This window comes from Chenopodium album, chromosome 9 (assembly GCF_948465745.1).
Source record: "Chenopodium album chromosome 9, dcCheAlbu1.1, whole genome shotgun sequence".
Taxonomy (NCBI): Eukaryota; Viridiplantae; Streptophyta; class Magnoliopsida; order Caryophyllales; family Amaranthaceae; genus Chenopodium; species Chenopodium album.
The window spans coordinates 65221770-65242108 of NC_137842.1; the positions used below are offsets into that span (position 1 = coordinate 65221770).

Genomic DNA, 20339 nt, shown 5'->3' on the forward strand with positions numbered 1-20339 from the left:
TTAGTTTAGCAAAAATAATTTTATTTCAGTAAAAATCAGTAAACTTAAAGAAGAATTATAATAGAAAATCAGTAAAAATAATTTCAATTCAGCAAAAATAATTTCAGTTCAGTAAAATTATTATCATTTCAATAAAAATAATTTAAGTTCATTCAGTAAAACTAATTTTAGTTTAGTAAAAATAATTTCAACTCAGCAAAAATAAGGTGAAATGAACGGGACATAACAGTAAAGCTTCACACGTTTGATCAAGATAAGAAGAAAATTAAAAGAACACAATGTGAAGATGTCACAAATAAGATTCGATAAACCCACCAAATCCTTTAATTATACTCCACCTAAATTGCGTAGATTTAGTGAACAACTGGCATATGATTAACGTTACAAGCTGTATATTTTATTGCTAAATAATTTCATATATTAATTTACGTACCAATAAACATGCACTTATCTTAAATAATATGAACAATTTTTATAATTTCATAATATTCTATTCTAAGTCTTGTATAAAAGTAATCATAGTTTATGTGACCTAATGGAGACAGGATGACCCGTAATTTCCATTCAAAATCAATGAATAGTGAACACGGTGTCAAGCTGAATTCAATCACAGACTTTTTCTTGTAACAACAAGTATTACTTTAATTTAATTTTGTCTCAAAAAACTTACTTTGATTTAATTAATATAGATACTTCTTTTGGTCTTAACAGACTGCCTAATTGGATATTTTACTTCATTTTTTTTAATGCATATACTTGTATATACTACAAGTATTAACTATTAAGTGATGATGCTTATAATGTTGTTATTAATTCCTTTGTCTCTAATTAAAAGTCTTACTTTTGTATTTTGCACACGTTTTTAAGAAGTTGATACAATTTTGTGGATGAAAATAAGGTTAATTGATTAAACGTAATTAAGAGGGATACTTTTGAATATATATAAATGAACCCAACGACTCAATGAGGTTTATTTGAAAGATTAAGAGTATGTCATCACTTAATTCTCACTTATCTAATTTGAACTTATTCTAAACTTATTTATTTAAGCTTATAAGACCTTACAATTTGAATTAAATTTGGTTGTAAATTAAACTTGAATAACTTTTATTGAAGTTTATTAGAATTTTAAATATCTTAACCTTTTTTTTTTAAGACAAATATCTTAACTAATATATGATGAATTCTTAAATTATTTGAGCATATTTTTCTTTAAATAAGGGAGTCAAATGTAATAATATGGACAGAACATGCATCATCAAATAGTCGGTACAAAATGTGGAGAAATTAGACAAGATTTTAATTTGGATTGCTTAAGAGTTTTATATGGAGCTTTGTAATATTCATTGAAGAGAATCAAACAAGACTTTATTATTATGTTATTTTTCCTAATTTACTCATTTGTTTAAATATATGGAGCTACTTGCAATTTGCTATACTAGAATTGATAACAAATTCATTAATCACCTCTTAAGTGTACCAATTAGTCAGTAATAAAGAGCAAAAGTGAGGAAAGTAGTTGAAAAGTGAGTAAAGTATGTCCCAAGGTTGTCGTGTTTAAGAACTTTGGATAAGGCCATGATGTACACCAAGGATGTTTTAGCAAATCATAGGTTCAGTTGTTGCAACACCACGTACATATGATATGAACTATTCGTCTACTTCTTTTATTTTACTTCATTATGAAAAGTGAAATTTTCATAGACTTTTGCGAATCTCACATGTTATCATCATATCCACCTTGGAAAATGGCCTAGTGTATAGTTTTATTAATGTTTAAAATTGAACAACTATACAATTTACATTAATAATGTATAGTGCTCTTTTGTTGGGTGTAAAAAGAGTGAAGCATATTGAGGTGAAATTCGGAGTTGTTTGGTTGATAAAAGCATACTAAAATTTGATTTTAATGTATTATCGAGTAGATAATTAGCTTTTATATTTGGTTTTAAATCGATAGTAAAAAGGCTAGAGATTTGAACTCTCTCCTAATCGCAAAATCTAAGGGCCTGTTCATTTCAGCTTAAATTTTATTTCAGTTCAATTCAGTTCAGGTCTAATTAGTTCAATTCAGTTCAGTTTAGTTCAACTCCTAATTTTCTTCGCTAATAAAATATTCATTTCAGCTCTATTCAATTGAGTTCAGTTCAGTTTAGCTCCAATCAGTTGAGTTGAGTTCAATTCAGCTCCAATCAGTAAATGTGAACATGCTCTAATATTAGGAAATCAAACATTTATTCAATTAAAGGAAATTTCTAAGCTTAATAATTTCGACAGTGATACATACTTTAAGGAAACAAAATTAAGCTAGTCCTTAGATTGAAAAATTCGAATTACTTAGAATGCTTATTTTTAATATTTTGACATCGCAGAATAAATTAAGAATCGAATCAAATTACATTATGTAAGAAAGTATTGTATCGCGTATTGAATTAATTTGACCAATTGCCTTTTCTAAAGAGAGTACTTTCCGTATCGCTAATGAAATCGATTATCTATCGAATTTTAAGTTAGCTACACAAAAACCACACCTTCAACAGTAGCTAGTAGGGTACGGTTTGTATATATCGTTATCTTTAGACATGCCAAATAAGAAAAAAAAGTCCATCCCTTCGATCCATATAGAGCTACATATGTAAGACATCAATATGCTTACACGTACACGATACACCCTAAATGAACTACATAGGATGAGAAAAGTAGATAAAAGACAATTAATCCCACGACGTAAAATTACCAAAATACCCTTAACAGACCATATTGACGAATGAATTCAAAAACCCGTGTTTGGATATTTGTGATGACTTGGATTGGTCCCAAAAGAAATCACACTACATTAATCAATTTAATCATACAAGAGAGAGAAAATTCATTTTTAAAAACGGCCTTTGGAATACAACAAGAGCCAAATTAAACCAAAACTTCACCCTTATTTCCTTTGCCACAAAAATCATGCATTGTTTTCTTACCCACTCTTCAAACTATATATAAACCCCACTTTTTCTTCCATTTTTATTAACATCAAACATTCGAAAATCTCACACAAAAAAAAAAAATACGCGGCGTCTAGAAGTTGCATATTTCGAAAGAAATTAAAAAAAAAAAGCACAAAAAATGGGAGGAATGGTGATAAAAGAAGTTGAGATGTGTTTAAGTTTACTAAGATTAGGAGTAGAGTTTGTAGTTGTGTTTGCTCATGCAGTTAAAACAGTTGTTCATCGAAGTTTAGATGCTGATGATGAAGCTCTTACAGATCGTAATCGTCGAACTCTTAATTATAATTACCAAGTACCTTTTCCTTACCCCGGCCTTCTTCCTTAATTTTGTTACATACGTAGTTCGTTGTTGTCGAACTATGTATGTACGTATCATATGTAAATATGTTTAAGTGTTATCGAATTTGTACAAAAACATAAGAACAAATGAGATCTATGTTGTTCTTTGTTTTTTATATTTTCGTTTTATGTTTTTAGTTGATGGTTAGGAGAAGTTTAGTGATACAGTGGATGTTGTTGATTGATTAGTTACTCTTTGTGATTTTATTATCACAGTTTTGATTAGTAGTAATTGATTTTCACGGCAACTTGTTTGTTAAATTGTTACATTTTTGTTTTATCGTTATTATTACTCGTACTTTTATTTATGCTTTAGTGTATATTTCAATGTGTACGGTTATAAAGAGAATCTTTTGCTAAAACTCGTAATTTTTTGTATGACTTTGAGTATTCGTAAATTCCCTTCCTAATGTATATCGAGAATAGGCAACATAGCTATTTTTTTGAAAACGGGTTCACCAACTAGTCAATGGTTCAATATGAATTTGACAATGCAAGTTTAGGCCGGACACGAGTAGAGTCGTGGTGGTTCGGGGTGGTTGTTGGGACGGTTGGCAAAGGCGGAGTGAGGGGGGACCCACTTGTGGCAAATTAAGCAAATAAATAACGTTTTCTTTTTGGGGTGGTTGGGAGGTTTGGGACATAGCAACCCCATGCATCTTCCATTGAATAGAATTCTACGTTTGACAATGACACCCTTAATCATGGTCTAAATTTATATTTTGTTGAAAGTCTTTTAATTGTGGTCTTACCATTATATTCCCTTCAAAAGAGAAAATTTCAATATTTTACTTGTATTATGTAGGTTGATTAAAGTACAGTTCTATATTAAAATAAAATGAAATCAATGCGTATCATACCTTAGCTTATCTAGATGGATCTAGGACCACCAAACAATTATTGTAATTAAAATACTAAAAATAAAAATAAAAAAAAACATTTATCGCCTTTATTTCTAAAAAAAAAATAATTTAGATTGTTTCCTAAAAGTTAGCAACCATTTACAAACGGCCAAATGTCATCCTTCTGTATGAGAGAGTGACACGAAAGCATATAACAATTTTTAAGTCAAATTGATAAATTGGATAAAATATGATCAAAGTCGACAATATTTTTATCCATATGTAATCAATCATTTCGCTTCTTACATCAATATACTACCAAGTTTTATAATTTTTTGAGGAATCTTTTAAATATCCTTTTAGGAACTCATTCATCACTCAAATGTTATTTTCTTCTTTAAAAAGCTTAGGATAATGATTTTTGTATTAACATATGATGATTAGCTATTGGTTTCAAATAATGTTTTGTTTGATGTAGATTCACGGAGTAATAACTTTAATTTCTCACAAGTTAAGGGTTGAATAGGGTTTTGATGATTTTGATCTAAATAAAGGAAGTAATTAGCAAATGGCAATGTGCCAATGAGTGTGGAAGTTCGTTTGACAATCCACTTTCACACTAAACAAACTTGTACCGTACTTAAGACCTATAATTTATTAATTTTATCACATTGACATCAAGATTTATACATATGCATGTTTTATCCATGAAAACATTTTACTCCCTCTGCCCACTATATTAATTCCTTGTTTGGTAATTGGTACCCTGTATTCAATAGTGGTAATGAGAATGAATTTAGATATAAATATGTATGTGAATTCAAAGATCATTCCCATATTAACCGTATGATAACCCCGAATTATCATTCTCAATCTTTACCTTTTGGGAGTAGGCCAAGATTGGGTGGTAAAACGGAAATTGATGAAGGAAAACACAAATTTAAGGAGAAGATTACATGCATTACTGTGAACATTAGGTCATTAGGATGTTATTTTGTTAGCCAAAGTGCAACTAAATAGATTTCAATTATCATCATTTATAACCGGCTACCAAATGGACCGTCAATGGGCTAGCAACAGGTTGATAAGTACAGTGTGGTTTTTGCTCATGTTTTCAATAGATACAGACAGAATCATTTTATTTTATTTTTTTAATTTCAGTGAATAACAGTAAACACATTATAACCTATACTATAATCTGCAAAGAATTGAATTTGATCCCCCGAAAACCAAGTATTGTAATTCTTAGGGAGCACAACCATGGGTCCATGGCTAGCTTAGCTACCCGTGTTCCCGAATTCCACCCCTCAACTTATATCAGTGCAAACTGCAGAAAAAGAGCTAGCAGAATAACAGTTAACCAAAATCTGCTGCAATGCTCTGCAGATGAGCCCAAAGCTGCAGGGGTTGGGAGACCATGACCATGTGATCAGACCCTCTTATCTTTTCCACTCTGTTGGGAGGGTTTTTCTTAAGCATCCATCTCTCAACTTCTTTGTCCATTATCCTGTCTTCTTCAGAGATGATATATACGCGAGGAACTGATCCATATTTCTGATCTGTTAAGACAATCACCTCGGACATGTCTTGCATACTGAATAAGCGCAATGGTCTCATTAATGTTGTTGCAAGCGCAATATCCTGCAGGCACAGAGTTATATACTGATCCAGTTAAGAATGTAAAATTATGCACTATGTGTGGATTTTGCTGCTCCTTTATTAACTTACCTCGGGAGGGCTAAGGTCATACACCTTTTTTGACATGTAATTCGGACCAAATAAGAAGGTAGTCGGAGTATAATTTGGACCATTGTCATACATAAATTTATTATCTAATCCAGGTCCACTTCTGCTCAATAACTGCAAACAATGTCAGAAGCCATAATGTTATCGATTCTTAACTTGTTATACTCGTAGTTCATACAAAATAACAGATATTCAGATGAGGAAAATATACTGTTAGTAAATTTGTCAGAGGTTTACAAACAAGTTAAACATAAGGTTACCTCTTGGCTAAGAATGGAGACATTAAGAGATGGTCCTGGCATCTGAGCAGTGACAAAAACACCCACCGAGATTTTATCAGGAAAATGCTGCATAGCATGAGATATAGCCAACCCGCCTAAACTATGACCTACAAGGATTACCCTTTCATTAAGAGGGAAGAGAAACCATCAAGTCTGTCAACGGCTGAAAGTACTCGGATATTGATTGAAGATCATTTGGCTGCAAAGGGTTGATCCCGGAAGCAGCTAAATCAATTGCAGTGACTGTGTGACCAGATGATTTAAGGAGGGGAAGCAGCTTGTACCAGGACCATGCTCCTAAACAAGATCCATGAACCAGTACAAAGTGCTTGCTCAAAGGTTTATGATCATGTTGATGATCAAGCTGCTCATAGGATGCCTCAATCACAACAAATAAAATCAGAAGGATTTTCAGAGAAATCAGTCCCTGATGCAGATTTCTTTTCAGCATTTTTCGCGTTTTGACTATGGTAACCCTTTGCAGAAGCTTAGAAATGGTTAGCAATACCAGATTATAAAGTTTGCTACTTTGCTAAACTTAAAAACAAGAAAGTTCAAACTTCAATGAAAAAAAATTAAAAATACAGTAACAAAGAACTCAAGACATTGACTTTTCTGCAACAAGCTAAGCTGCTGAATTCAGCTAAGCAAAATAAAAAATAAATTGGATTATGGCTATGTAATTATAATTATTGAGGGATGTTGAAGATCTCCTCATAATGATCTTGATTAGTGTACCAAAACTTAAGTTTGCTTTCTCCTAGTAAAAGGAAACTTCGCGGTTAAAATGTAAATAGTTAAATAAATGACACAAGCATGCCTGTAATCCACAAACAGTGGAAATATCTAAAGCTTTGTGCTAACATGATCTATATTACTCCGTCCTTTGCAAGTAATGGTATAAATATATAACTATCGAAAAATCACACAAAAAGAATAATGTATTTTGATTGAAATTGGAAAATGGAACATCATTGGTTCATATATTGAATACAATTATAAACAAAACAGGTCATCTTTACATATAGAAAATTCATGAATGAGTGATGAATTTAATTGTACAGATAGTTGATTATTGCAAAAGAACTTTGACATATTTTCTGACAGAGTATATAAGGTATAACAGTATAACTGTGAATACTTTTATCTGCAACCTTGTAACTTTGCTGATTCTGAAGAAGCAAACAATCAGGAAAATTCGTGCGCAATACTAAGTAAATGAGCAAAAACTTGTGTGGGTTGAGATAGCATAACCATGTGATCTGAACTTTTTACTTTAAAAATCTTGTTTGGAGGGTTTTTCTCAATCATCAACTTCACAGCGTCTTTTGTCACAATCTTGTCTTCCTCCGAAATAATGAGAACTCTACTCACTGACCCATATTTTTCTTTCGTAAAGATCAAACCTTCTATACTGACCACCGGTCTAGGTCTCACCAATATTGTTGCAAGAGCCACATCCTGTCAATAAATTCACAAATGGCTAATTACATATCTACTATCAAGTACATCATATATTCACATGAAATCGCGTTTATGGCAAAAGAAACTGGAATTTTGAAAAATACTGCTGCATACCTCAGATGGACTATATTGTAATACTACTTGTGATAGAAACTTAGGGCCAAATACAAACGTCGTTGGAGGATTGTTAGGACCATTATCATATGTAAATTTGTTGTCCAGTGCATGAGCCACTATACTCGATGCCTGCATTACAGTTAAAGAGAATTTAGCAATGTTGAATTCATATCAATGAGCATACTCAAATTAAACCACATACATGAATGTCACCTTTTTAGCAATAACTGAATAATTGAGGGATGGACCAGGCATTCCAGCAGTCAGAAATACACCCACAGAGACCTTCTCCGGAAAATGTTCCATTGCCTGGGATATGACAGCCCCACCCGAACTATGACCAACTAATATCACTCTACTCTGTGGGGGAATGGACTCCATGAAATCCATAAATGGCTTAGTGTAATCAGAGAAGGATCGAACATCTGTAGCGTGCAAAAGGTTGATCCCAGAGGCAGCTAAATCAATCACTGTGACCATATGTCCTGCAGATTTTAGCAGTGGCACTATTTTGTACCAAGACCATGCTCCAAAACAAGACCCATGAATTAACACAAAATGTTTGGAAAAATCTTTTTCAAGCTGAGAATTTTTCGCTGTGGATGCAGAAGCAGCAGCAAAGAACAGAAACAGGATGAGGGCAACGGATATTACACGTCTCATAGTTTTCTCCATGGAAATTTTACAGTTCTGTTTTAGGCTGGTTTTGCAAAATTCTTTGTGAAATCAATCTGGAAGAATAAATGTGCAAGATTTTAATGATAAGGTGCTCTACATGTGGTCAGGAAAGTTGTTGATTTCTGGCATCAGATATTTTTTTCCAAAAATTTAATAGAAAATACTTGGACAGTATCAACAACCTCAAGAATATGGCAAAAACACAATATAACTAAAAAGTCTTTTTCATATTCAAACAATAAATTCCAAAAATCATGCTAGTTGATGAAAGCATATGGATTGAAAAGCCAATTTCTGGACAGATTAATATTACTATAGAAATGTAGGCCAGCATAGAATCATAGATTCGTAACATCAGCCGAAGACAATGGCTACAAAGTTAAGAATATGTTACTGAAATATTATAGTTCAAAAAGTCTCATAAAGACATGTTTTAACAAGTGAGCCAAGTTAACGAACATAGTCATAATCTGCATCTTATATACACGAAGTTTGTGATACTTGCATCAGTATATATATCAAAACAATGGGCAGGTTATCATCATATTTTGGCAAATTTACGCAAGTATATCATCTGTTATGAGAACACAAAAGGTATCAAACATCTAGTATATCATCTTTTATTGAGAAAAGCTTTATACTTCTTACTGAAACAGCAGACTTTGCAATCAGAAGTTTCTGAATGTCCTTTCACACAGACACAGTAACATATTTTGTGGTTGCAACCAATCCTATATTATTCAACTATTTTGAAATGAGCAACTTGGACATTTTCAACATTGAGCTTTTTAAAGTCGCTGAGCCTTCTTGTCGTGTAGAACTTCCCATAGTTGTAATCCCGGTACTTAGCAGGGTTCTGCTTGTCAATCAGCTCGTTCAAAGGCTTGACTGTAACATAGTGTGACGGGTTAAAGAAAAATGGAATTGATAATCTCCCTTTCTCAGTATTCACTTTTACTCTGTGCTCCACACTCTCATACTTATCATTGCTCCAAACCGGCATAATAAGCAGTGCAAAATCACCATCATGTTCTAGACAAGGGGATCCTACTGTCAAACTTACCTATGCAAGGTTTGAGTAAAAAATCATCACATAAGTTCGGCTAACTCATCAAATTCCCAAATAAATTGTAAATAGCCCGTAAATAATATAATTCTATGCAAACTTCAAAATTCAAAACCTCTTCACTCCATTAAATCATCAAAATTGATCTTTTTAACGGAAGGAAAAGTTACAGTATGGTACTTAACTGAGGCACTTTAAAAATACACTTTCCAAAATGAATACAAAGTACCCAAAAACTAATGATCATTAAATTTGCATACTTTTTCTAGTTAGAAATCCCTAGATTTTGGCACATTTATATTAACCATATAAGAAATTAGCAAGTTCAACAGAAAGAATTTAATCACCACGAGTTATTTAAAATTTATATAGTGCATATAACTAGAACAGGACCAGTGCTAGCTAATGGAAAATACAATGATTTTTTTGGTGCTCCCTGATGTGTCTGTGTGCGTGATTTATTTATTGGGGAGGGGGTGAAAAATAAGAAGAGTACCTGAATTACATCTCCGACATTGATAATATATGCATCTGGGGTGGGTTTCACAAGGATCCAAGCCCCATCCATTTTCCGTCTAACTTCTAGTCCTCCAACATCATCTTGGGAAAGGACAGTCAAGGCACCGGAATCCTTATGAGGACCAACTCCAAGAGCCAGGTCAGGGTAGGGGCAAGGTGGATAGTAATTAATACGAACAAAGGATGCATGATCCTCGAAAAAACCACTTAAACGATCTGCAGGGACACCTAAACTCAATGCAATAAGCTCCAACAATTTGTAAGATAGTTTCACCATTTCTTGAGTGTATTCTTCACAAGCGGCCCTGGGCGAGTTATCAATCAAAAAGAGATGCACCAAAATTCAATCAAACTGACCAAGAACTTATAAGCCACTGCAATAGAAAGAAACAAGAAACCAACACAGCCAGAAATACAATTCTGAAGTATTGGCATTTTATAATGCAGCATGACTAGCATGAAAGAAATAACAATTTGAGAGTATTGTAATCCTCCAAGTAGAAAGATCAGATTAAAAACTGATCATCCAGGAGAAGAAGGAAACGTGTGACACCGATTAATGTCCTGCTCAATCTCAATTCTGCAATGATTCTTACCAAATATATAGAATTACCTCATCTATCTCCCAGATCAATCTAACAATCTGGTCCATCAAACAACTACAACAACAAATCCTTTAGTCCCAAAATGTTTTGGGGAGCTAACATAAGTAATCATCCACGAAAAGTGCTTGGCAGTCAGCATATAACAAATAAACTATCTGAAATAATAATTTAGTTTTCTTTAAGTTCTCATCCTTATATAAGATAATCAAAAGGTAAATAATTCATTATAATCACAGAATATCAAATACAAGTTTACCGTTCTAGCACCGCCGCTGTTCCCAGAACACTTCACCAATCTCCAAGACTTGATCATGTATATGTGTGTGTCAACAGAACAACCACTAGTTTATATTTCAAAACACCCTATGATATACCTTTAATATCAAAAAATATGCATTCCAGATTGAACAAATATCGAAAAAAATATGTTACTCCGTACCAAATTTGTAATGAACGATGAAAAAACTAAAAGTACCTGAAGTCAGGAGGATAATCAGGCCACTGATTCCTGAGTTCTCTGATCTCCTCATCTCCAATCTCATGTGAAGCAGGAATCAAAGTTGGGTCCAAAACAGTATAATCAAATATTTCTTTCCAATCCCTAACATTCTTTGTATGCTCTGAATCATAATATCCCAAAGGGTTCTCTTCATCTCTTCTTACTTTCTTCTTCTCCTCCAGGGTTAAGCCAAAGAACTTCCTCGCCGCCAACTCCGCTTTCTGTCTCTTCTCCACAGGCACCCCATGATTAATCACTTGAAAAAATCCCCATTTTTCACAAGCTTCCTTAATCTCTGCTATCACCTCATCATTTGCAGAGGATATGTCAATAACTGGGATTCCTTTGGCTTCAATGGTTGAGGTGGGATTTGGTCTGAATTCAGTGGGTTGAATAAATTCTGGGTTTACATCCCCCATCACTACTGAAACCTCGGACCTAGTTCTTGTCAACAACTCTGTATTTTAGGATGTTTTATAAGTACAAAGTATGAACTTTGGTAACTCCCCCTTTTCCCAATTATTGGGTTAAGGGGGGTTTTATCATGTGCTATAAATTTGGAATTTTCTGGGTGCAGTTCTTTGTCTATAAATGGTAAGATATACTTGTATTAAGCTAATTCGTCGTGTTTAGCTGCCGAGAAATAAAATTACCCTGCAAAAAAAATACAGTAACTTTGGCAGCCAATACTATCCTTGTTAGTTGAATTATTGGAGAGTTAATATCATTAGAAAAAGACGTAGCACCATAGGATTAGAAGAAAGAAAACAGAAAGAGCTTGTTCAATTTCATTCAACATTATATGAAATTGTTTTCAACAAAATACAGAACCACAATTCAGGACAGCATCACTCATTTCCAAACAAATTCGGAAATTTTCAATACCTGCATTTTTAGTCATCCAGATTTCAGAATGCTGTCTTCCATATCCTAATCAACACTAGTGAAATAAAACGTTTCTACTTAAAGCAATACAATCTATAGAACACTCTCAAGCACACAATTTAGAAATGCACTCGAGAACACGTGCTGCACTCCTACTTACAAATTCTAATAGGAAAAAAAAATTGTTCTACTGATGCAGCAGGCATGCTCTTCACAATCATTAGATAGCTGGCATACATGTCATACAATGGCAGTACTATACTGTCATTGCTTGGTTGATATGCTGAATGAGGACACTTTCATAGGGGTTGCCACCACAAGAGGAGCTTCAGGAGAGTCACTAACAGCAAACTTCTCATGCATGAAGCGACTGTCCACTATAGACTCGTCTTTCAAAACAATCTTATAGCAGTAGCAGCTCTTCAAGCCCTGTTGATTCCGATAGCATTCGTGCGCACTGTTCTTCACTTGCTCAAAGTTCCAAATGACACTGAATTTTCCAGCTGTAACAACTATGTGACGTTCTTGTTTCCCTTCCTCGGTGACCTGCAAACATGCAAAAAATAACTAAGTCAATATTTTGTGACAACCTCTGTTTCCCATTTGTCTTCTGACTCTATTAATTATCTGATGTACCTTCAATAAATACAATGCATTGAAAAAATACAGCATTCAAAAATTTTAAGGGGTAAAAATCAGCAAATTACCAACACATACATCTCTATAAAGAAACTCAGGCCAGCTAAATATGTTTCAGTGATAACTTACATCAATTACATAGCTTGTTGAAGCTTGACAAACAGCCCAAGTACAAAGCATGACAATAAAAATCCTTAACCAAGTTCACCAATTACTTAAAGCGAGAATATTAAGCAAGACAATAAAATCCTTCATCACATCAGAAACATCCGACAAAAAAATTTCAAATCAGAAAGACCCAACACATCAAAAGTGGCCTAGTTGCTTAGATAAACTTAATCAAACACTCATCCATACGTCACGTAAGACTCCAAGGGTCCATCAACAAAGCACATAAGGAGAAGGGGGGGCTATGTCTAACAACATCACCCCAACCAAGGCAAATTAAATACCATATCACAAAAATAAACAGAAACATAGAAAACAAGATCAATCCAATCCTACCTATTTTGATGCAAGATTGCAAGGCATCCGCATCTTCCCGGGGCAGTGAAGTCTCCAATAGAACTCTGACTTCTCGCCCCTCTTCTCTGCCACCATCCCCCGGTAGAATTGGTAATCCCGCATCTGAGATAAACCTAGTCTGAAAGGGTCACCACTACTGAGGATCTCCTTCCTAATCTTAGCTCCGGCACCCGTTGATTTTGCACCTTCTAACATAACGGCGTTCTTTTAATGGTTTCAGTACCCGCGGGATTATAGGCTCTTCCGTCCTCTTACCTTCAGTAACCGTAGTAGGCGGCATTCCTTCTTAGTTTTGAGTCGGCGGAACCATTATACATATGAGACTCGCATCGAGACGTCCTTGCCATAGAATTTTCGGGAGAAGGATATGGAAAGGATGAAGTAATGAAAGAGGAAGTCATTGCTTGTTTCTGCCCCCGCTCCTTTCCCGAACTCCAGCCCTATGTGAGAAAATACTGAGCCAAGGACGCTCCGCCTTATCTATAGAAGCAGTCAACCGAGTTGTTCGGGTTTAGCAAAATGAAGTGAACCGGACTGCGCCCAGAGGGGTTCAAGTATAGGTACCTTGAAGTCGACTGCTTTTTAGTGGTTTTTGCCTATAGGCGTGATAGAAAGATATTGAAAACGAGCTTACAAAACCTTGAATTTAAAGAAACCTTCCTTATCGAAGGAGGCAGGAAAGGAACGTTTCCCCCCAAAACCCCCTCGGGGGGATGGGCTGGACGAGTGGAATGAGGGGGAGCAGCTCAATCGTGCAGTTGATGATATCATTCAGGACTAAGTCTGGGTATCCCGCCCGTGTTAGCTCTTCTTCTTCTGCGCCCAAAACTCCCATGCTTTCCGGATCATCATAGAAGTCAATGATATTAAGGTTCTAAACTTCTGATGAATAGAAGGATTAAACGTGACCCAAACTAATCTAAATCAGAAGTGTGTGTGTGTGTGTGTGTATACACACCATATCATACAAATAAATAGAGGAATAGGAATCAAGGCCAATAACCTATTTCCACACCATCCCTCTTTTCTACTACAAGGCATTAATTGACATCGCGTCAACATAGACAAAACCAAACAAAAGGCACATAAGAAGAGCATAAAACTTTGTTTGCCATCCCTGTTCCTTTAAACAGCAACAGATTTGAAGCAATCTATTAGTATAAAGAAATTAATATATGACCGACACAACACTTCCAATAATCCTTATTAATCAAACTATTCTAACAAAAAAAACACTAGGATGGACCGATGGAAGGAATAATGAATGATATGAAGAAATTGGGCTTACAAAGATAGAAGGGCATGTGGGGAGGGAGAGAATATCAACAGGATATATAACCTTGGTTCATGTAGTCAACCCCATCCTTTGGATTAAGGCTCTGATATTGTTGTTAATTTGGAATTCTAACAATATGAGAATAGTTTCATACTTAACTACTCTAAAATTGAGTTAAATTATAAATTTCCCTATTAAAATCCACTATCCCCATGCTCACTACCTTGCCTAAAGAGAATAATTTCATTTGCACCTTGTTGAATTTTGTAACTTAGCATATGCACTATAGACAAACCGTTCACACTTCACACAAACAACAAGCAAACATAAGCTAACAGATAGCTAGAAATCAGCAAATATATCTTCCTATCCAATAATAATAATTCTGAAATCATGAATGAGCAATCAGATGAGGTAACTAAATAGTATAAATGCTATAAGCACACAAGTAATATCCGTCTTACCCATGAAAATTGACCGCCATGGAATTTGTTGTTTGCCCCGGCCATATGAGCATCAACAGGAGTTAACCTAAGCAGCCTAGGAGCCGAGACTCTGTTACCCATACGGCCACTGAACCCTGTCTTAGTCCTTCCATCTTTGTCAGAAAACAAGGTGCAAATGAGAATCAAGTATGTATCAGTAGTACCCAACACCCACTTGCCATCATAGGTAACATCCACATTGGTAATTGGCGAACCGAGGCCAGGGAATGCAGTCTTAGCCTGTCTCATAGAGGTCTTAGAATACAGTCTAATCTTTCCATCAATCGAACCAACAACAATTGAACCGTCCCCTGTCGAAGCAAAGCACTGAAAGTTGGTGCCCCTAGAAAACTGATGTCCTTGATTCCAATGCAACACAGGAGAGTTAGCAGAGGCAATGTCCTGCACATTACCACGGCGATCACGCATATCCCATTGACACAACCTATTATCATCCAATCCCAAGAATGTAGACCCTGAAGGATCAAGCTGAGCCCCTTTGTTATCAGTAGTGATATCCCTCATTGAAATATCAGCACCATCCTTAGCAAACTTCCATTCAGTCACAATCTTTCCAGTCTCAATATCCAATTGATGCAGCCCTCCAGCATGAGGTTTATTCTCCAACACAGGACTCATAAGCATCATATTAGTCTCCCCCCTCATCAAAATCGCCTTCTTCGGGGTTGAATAACTCGAAGATTTCCCATTAGAGCTAGAACCATTACCCCTATCAAACTTAACATTAACCCCCTTTCCATGAATTCCATGCCTGAAATTCTTTACAACCTGAATACCCTCATTCCCAACAAGAAAACTATTATCAAGAGCACCCAATGCCAAGCTCTGAATCCCACTGCTCGCCGCCTCCTCGAATTCCTCAAGCAAATCCTGCTTCACCCTCACCGGAGTAGACTTAGGGGTATTCAATCCAGGCCCTTCATCATCAACCGCATCCCACATCGTATCGTCGGCGGCTTCAGGATTAACCCACCCCAAGAAATCCTTCCCATAAACCTTCACCTTATTCTGCTCAGTTGGCTCAACCCCATGAACATTCTCAAACAAACAATCCTGAAATTCAGACACAAACATATCATAATAATTATTCTTCTCAAAGAATTTCATCGCCCAAACACCATTCCACACAAAATCAATCCTCAATTGATCCGGAAACATCTTCAATTGCAAATCCGTCGAAACCCTAGCCCTAATTTTCGACCCAACTCGCAATTCCCAATACAAATCCCCCTCTTCTTCCTCCTCCTCTTCCTCCTCATCTTCCCCACGAGTCTTCACAAATGAATACGACGTCGCAGATTCAGCAGTCTTCCATTTCGAATCAGCCGTCCCACCACCAACATGCTTGTAAAGCTTAACAGCGTTCTTCCTCGAAGAAGACCCAGAAGCAGGAGTTGAGTATTTAAGCTTCAAAGCCTTTAATCTAGCTTCAACATCATCTAAAGAAGACGAAGATGGAGTAGTAGCAGTTTTACCGCCATGACTAAGGTTTCCTTCATCTTGGTGTTCTTCAGAAGTGTCGTAATCTTCTTCTTCTTCACCCTCAGAATCACGCTCATCGTATTCGTCGGAATCTGAAAGCTCTAATCCTTCGCGACTGTTGGCTGCCCCCATTGATGGAGATTGAAGGTGGGATCGAGGAGAGAGAAAATGGAGATTTGAGATTTTCTGGGTTTTTGAAATTTGAAATGTTCGAAAAAGTTGAGGTTAAACCGTTGTCTTTGAAAAAGTATGAATTTGAGAGGAGAGAGAAAATGAAAAAGGGAAAATGAGAAATTGGGTTATTTTGGGCAAGTAACCAACTATAAATGGAACTAATTCAAGCCCAATACGAGTAGCTTTATTGTAACGCTAATTTTTTTTAATTCAATGTGATTAATAAGATTGGAAAAGTGTTCCAAAGTGTTAATGCTAAGTATAGGATTGCTTAGGAATGAAGTTATAAAATATACTTGTACATTGCTACTCTCGCTTAGAGTGTTAGACATTAAGATACGAGTATGTTTCAGTGTTATAATGTTCGTTTAGAAATTGGATTGGATTGGATGAATTGAATTGGATTGGATCAGATTGCTGAGTAAGGTGTGTCATATACATATCTTTAAAGATACTCTTGATATTCAATTATGTTATCTTGTTTAGGTTAAAGATTTTAACATATTTGTGATATTGTGAAATATTGTATGTGATGGAAAGTGAATTGAGTGAATGATATTTGCGTTTTTCAAGATACGTATTTATTTTGAGAGATGGTAGAGTCATCATTGAGATTTTGATCAGGGGTGGAGCCAAGGGAGGGCTGGCGGGGGCCTTGGCCTCCCCCATGGCTCAAGATATTTATTAAATTTGCTCTTAATTGTCATTGATTTTGGTGTACATGATCGGAATTGGTTTTTTCATGTGATATTATTCAAGATGTCAAGGGATTTTCTGGCTCCGCCACTGATTTTCAGAGATGGTAGAGTCATCATTGAGTGGAAAGTGGATGGTTAAATACCTTAACGACATTTTCATGTGATTATGAAGTGTTAAAGAAAAGTGAAAAAAAATGGAATTATTGAAAGTAAAAGCTTAACAGACGTCACTGAGCATTAGATAAGATGACTAGAAGTGAAAATTTTAAATTAAATACTAATGTGTCGATCTGCAAAGGAAAATAACATTGAAATAATTAAATTTCTTTTATTTTTTCTATTAAAACCTTGATGCATCTTGTTATTTGATTGGGATTGATTGATGACAAATTATCCTACTCCGTATTATCCTTTATTGATGTGTTACTAAAAGTATAATTAACTTGGTTGCCTTTTTCGAATTATGATGTGGCAAGTGAGGTGGCTCTTTGTAAGGGGAGCATTTGGAGTTTGTTCTAGTCTCATTGACCACTAATTTAACTAATAATTAATATAAAATTATAAATATAGATAACATTGGACGATGCATAGAAAATATACTTGAACAATTTTACATGTTTAAATCAAATTTTACCTGATTATGTACTTGGACTTTTAATGTCTCATTGAACTTCTTCAGAATCTTCACGTATTAGGAGTTAATCTTGGTGTGACTTGTTAATGATATTGATTTTTTTTTTTTTTTTGAATAGTGTTAATGATATTGATTTACAAGTTTATGTACTTGGACTTTTAAACTTCTTTACGTATTAGGAATAGGGGGAAAGGTAAGAGAATCTCCACCCTCAAGTTGCCTCTAATGGAAATCAATCCCATAACTTCATGATTGTGAGGTGACAATCATTTCCACAAAACCAAGTATATATTGTGGTTGGTTGTTGATATCGATTTACAAGATTAAAAATACACTTAAATTCGGCTCATTCACAACAATTTACATAAATCGAGTTGACTTGAACCCGATCCAAAACCAAACCCAATCTCACAAGTTGACTCAATTCTTGTACAATTGGTCACCCTCGCTCGGGTTCTCTTTTCTTTCTCGTCTTCCCTCAACCCCTCTTACTCTTACCTTTTCCAGAAAGAACCCTAACCCTGCTAATTTCGGTTCATCATCAGTAAGTTCTCCCCTCTTCCCTCTTCTCTCTCCTCATCTGTTAAATGCTTGTAATTCTGTTATTCATTTACAATGTGGGCCTATTTCCAATTTCACTGATCAATTAATTTTTAATATTGAACAGACAATTGATATATCGGTGCAAAGTAGATCAAAATGGCTGGAAAAGAAGAAGTTAAGCATCTTGAGGAATGCTCTGTTTCAAAGTTTGTCTCTTTCCTTGAATTCCCTGAATTTTCTACTCAATTTAATGTGTTGGAATTTGATATTGTTTTTCTGGGGTTCTGCTGTCTTTATTTCATGGGGTTTTTCCCCTAATTGATCTAATTGCTTATTTTTAAGCATTTTTCTGCTAATTGTGAGCTAATTTATTGATCATTAATTCAATTTTTCATGATTAACTGACAATTATATTATTTTTCTATGGTAATCATCTATTTCCCCCCTCCCACAAAAAGAAAAACAAAAAATGAAAGGAAAGAGAAGAAATTTATGGTTTATAATTGCATTATGTTAATACAAGTGCTACAATATAATAATTTATGTCAGTGGTAAGTTTACCTTGAATCAGATTATTTGATATTGGATAACTCATGATTCACAAACCCATGTCGATTTTTTGACTCAACATAGACGGTACTTTGTGCAACTCCTTGTGATCAACATCTCTTTTTCTTGTAGCTTCCTGGTTGCACCAACTCTATTTGAATTAAGATTTCAATTTGTGGGTGATGTTAATGGGGAAATAGCTGTCTGTGTAATGTTGAGACTAGAAGTATCAAAGATATGGTTATGAGTAATTTACCGGTAATATACTGAGTACAGACTGCTTTCATATTGTATAGCAGTAAAATAGAATTATGAAACTGTTAGGATTGTGAAAGCTAGTACGCTTGAGTACAGGAAAACAATTTCTAAGTTTTGTTAAACTGATTTAAAAGTATACCTCTGTGACATCTAGGCATCTACCATATACCACATACCAATGTGCACATTTGTTCATGTGTTTGTGGGAGGATAATCTAGTTAAGTAAAACAACTATTTCCAGCTTGTAATGTCATAGGATCTTTTTGCTACTCTGACCTCTTAGATAAATAGCTTTTAAGTAAAACAACCTTGATTTTGGCTTTGACGTTTGGAAAGACTTGCCTCACATATTTAGCTGTGGTGTTTGTTGTTCCTACTATTTGCATCTTGATTATGCAAGTCAGCTGTTCAAATGCAATATTCATTAGTTAGGTTTTCCTTGCAGTGCCTTAGGAACATGGGTTTTTTCGGTATTGGGTGCTTTGGTAGCTATTCCAGTTGGAATAAAGAAGAAATCTCTTGCACCACTGGTATTCTTTGGAACGATAGGCACCATGTTGTACATTATAATGGGGATTAGTGCTTGTGAAAGAGAACATGCAGAGCGCCAAATGCAATTGTTGGAAGCACAAAATTCCGCCACTGATGCATCGGCAGAGTCATTACCAGAATGAAAGCAACATTCTATGGTAACTTGCTATCTTGATCACGCCAAATTTATTTTTTGTGTCAAAGTATGATAAACATGTATCTTTTACATTGTTTCCTTTAGCACAGTGAAAATCTCATTTCCAAGATAGCTAGCCTCCTGATTATAAATTTATAATGTCATGTTCTTGAAAAAATATTATTGAACATCCTACTCTACCTCATGTAGGTTATGTTTATGGTCTAAAAAAATGTAGGTTATGTTTCTACCTACTTTACTGAATCCGATTCAGTACTATATGATTGCTAAATTATAAAGTCTACTCAAGCACGTGACAACTGATTTTGGATGGAGGTATTAGCAACTTT

The 20339-nt window shown here is 35.0% G+C and overlaps 3 protein-coding genes, 1 long non-coding RNA gene and 1 pseudogene across 5 annotated transcripts; 1 reads left to right on the forward strand and 4 right to left on the reverse strand.

The window, feature by feature from the left end:
- Positions 1–5356: 5356 nt before the first annotated feature.
- On the reverse strand, positions 5357–6774 carry LOC145560180 (methyl jasmonate esterase 1-like; annotated as a pseudogene). The gene is made up of 3 exons (XR_014093106.1): positions 6184–6774; positions 5906–6037; positions 5357–5818 (listed from the first exon to the last, which is right to left on the reverse strand). The product of XR_014093106.1 is annotated as a methyl jasmonate esterase 1-like (transcript).
- Positions 6775–7127: 353 nt separating this feature from the next.
- On the reverse strand, positions 7128–8639 carry LOC145558793 (methyl jasmonate esterase 1-like). The gene is made up of 3 exons (XM_081620127.1): positions 7999–8639; positions 7783–7914; positions 7128–7665 (listed from the first exon to the last, which is right to left on the reverse strand). Exons 1-3 carry the CDS (start codon positions 8458–8460, stop codon positions 7393–7395), a joined length of 867 nt encoding a protein of 288 aa, XP_081476253.1. The 5' UTR covers positions 8461–8639; the 3' UTR covers positions 7128–7392.
- A 419-nt stretch (positions 8640–9058) lies between these two features.
- LOC145558792 (protein LATERAL BRANCHING OXIDOREDUCTASE 1-like) lies at positions 9059–11670 on the reverse strand. Its single transcript, XM_081620126.1, has 3 exons — positions 11129–11670; positions 10024–10353; positions 9059–9458 (listed from the first exon to the last, which is right to left on the reverse strand). Exons 1-3 carry the CDS (start codon positions 11569–11571, stop codon positions 9200–9202), a joined length of 1032 nt encoding a protein of 343 aa, XP_081476252.1. The 5' UTR covers positions 11572–11670; the 3' UTR covers positions 9059–9199.
- A 235-nt stretch (positions 11671–11905) lies between these two features.
- LOC145558794 (protein CYPRO4-like) lies at positions 11906–16740 on the reverse strand. The gene is made up of 2 exons (XM_081620128.1): positions 14942–16740; positions 11906–12583 (listed from the first exon to the last, which is right to left on the reverse strand). The coding sequence occupies exons 1-2, from the start codon at positions 16595–16597 to the stop codon at positions 12302–12304; spliced, it is 1938 nt and encodes a 645-aa protein (XP_081476254.1). The 5' UTR covers positions 16598–16740; the 3' UTR covers positions 11906–12301.
- A 1621-nt stretch (positions 16741–18361) lies between these two features.
- LOC145560183 (uncharacterized) lies at positions 18362–20253 on the forward strand. The gene is made up of 3 exons (XR_014093107.1): positions 18362–18515; positions 18639–18720; positions 19768–20253. It is a non-coding gene; the product is annotated as an uncharacterized LOC145560183 (long non-coding RNA).
- Positions 20254–20339: the final 86 nt, after the last annotated feature.

What these genes read in the sequence shown, in the direction of transcription:
- LOC145558793 (XM_081620127.1), bottom strand. Translation starts at nt 8,460, where the DNA reads ATGGAGAAAACTATGAGACGTGTAATATCCGTTGCCCTCATCCTGTTT. An exon ending in ATTCAGTTATTGCTAAAAAG is followed by an intron (nt 7,915 to 7,998) that starts GTGACATTCATG and finishes ACTGTAATGCAG; the next exon opens with GCATCGAGTATAGTGGCTCA. An exon ending in TACAATATAGTCCATCTGAG is followed by an intron (nt 7,666 to 7,782) that starts GTATGCAGCAGT and finishes ATTTATTGACAG; the next exon opens with GATGTGGCTCTTGCAACAAT.
- LOC145558792 (XM_081620126.1), bottom strand. Translation starts at nt 11,571, where the DNA reads ATGGGGGATGTAAACCCAGAATTTATTCAACCCACTGAATTCAGACCA. An exon ending in GATTATCCTCCTGACTTCAG is followed by an intron (nt 10,354 to 11,128) that starts GTACTTTTAGTT and finishes TAACTCGCCCAG; the next exon opens with GGCCGCTTGTGAAGAATACA. An exon ending in GTCGGAGATGTAATTCAGGT is followed by an intron (nt 9,459 to 10,023) that starts ACTCTTCTTATT and finishes TATTATGCCGGT; the next exon opens with TTGGAGCAATGATAAGTATG.
- LOC145558794 (XM_081620128.1), bottom strand. Translation starts at nt 16,597, where the DNA reads ATGGGGGCAGCCAACAGTCGCGAAGGATTAGAGCTTTCAGATTCCGAC. An exon ending in ATGGCGGTCAATTTTCATGG is followed by an intron (nt 12,584 to 14,941) that starts GTAAGACGGATA and finishes GCATGTTTGCAG; the next exon opens with GTCACCGAGGAAGGGAAACA.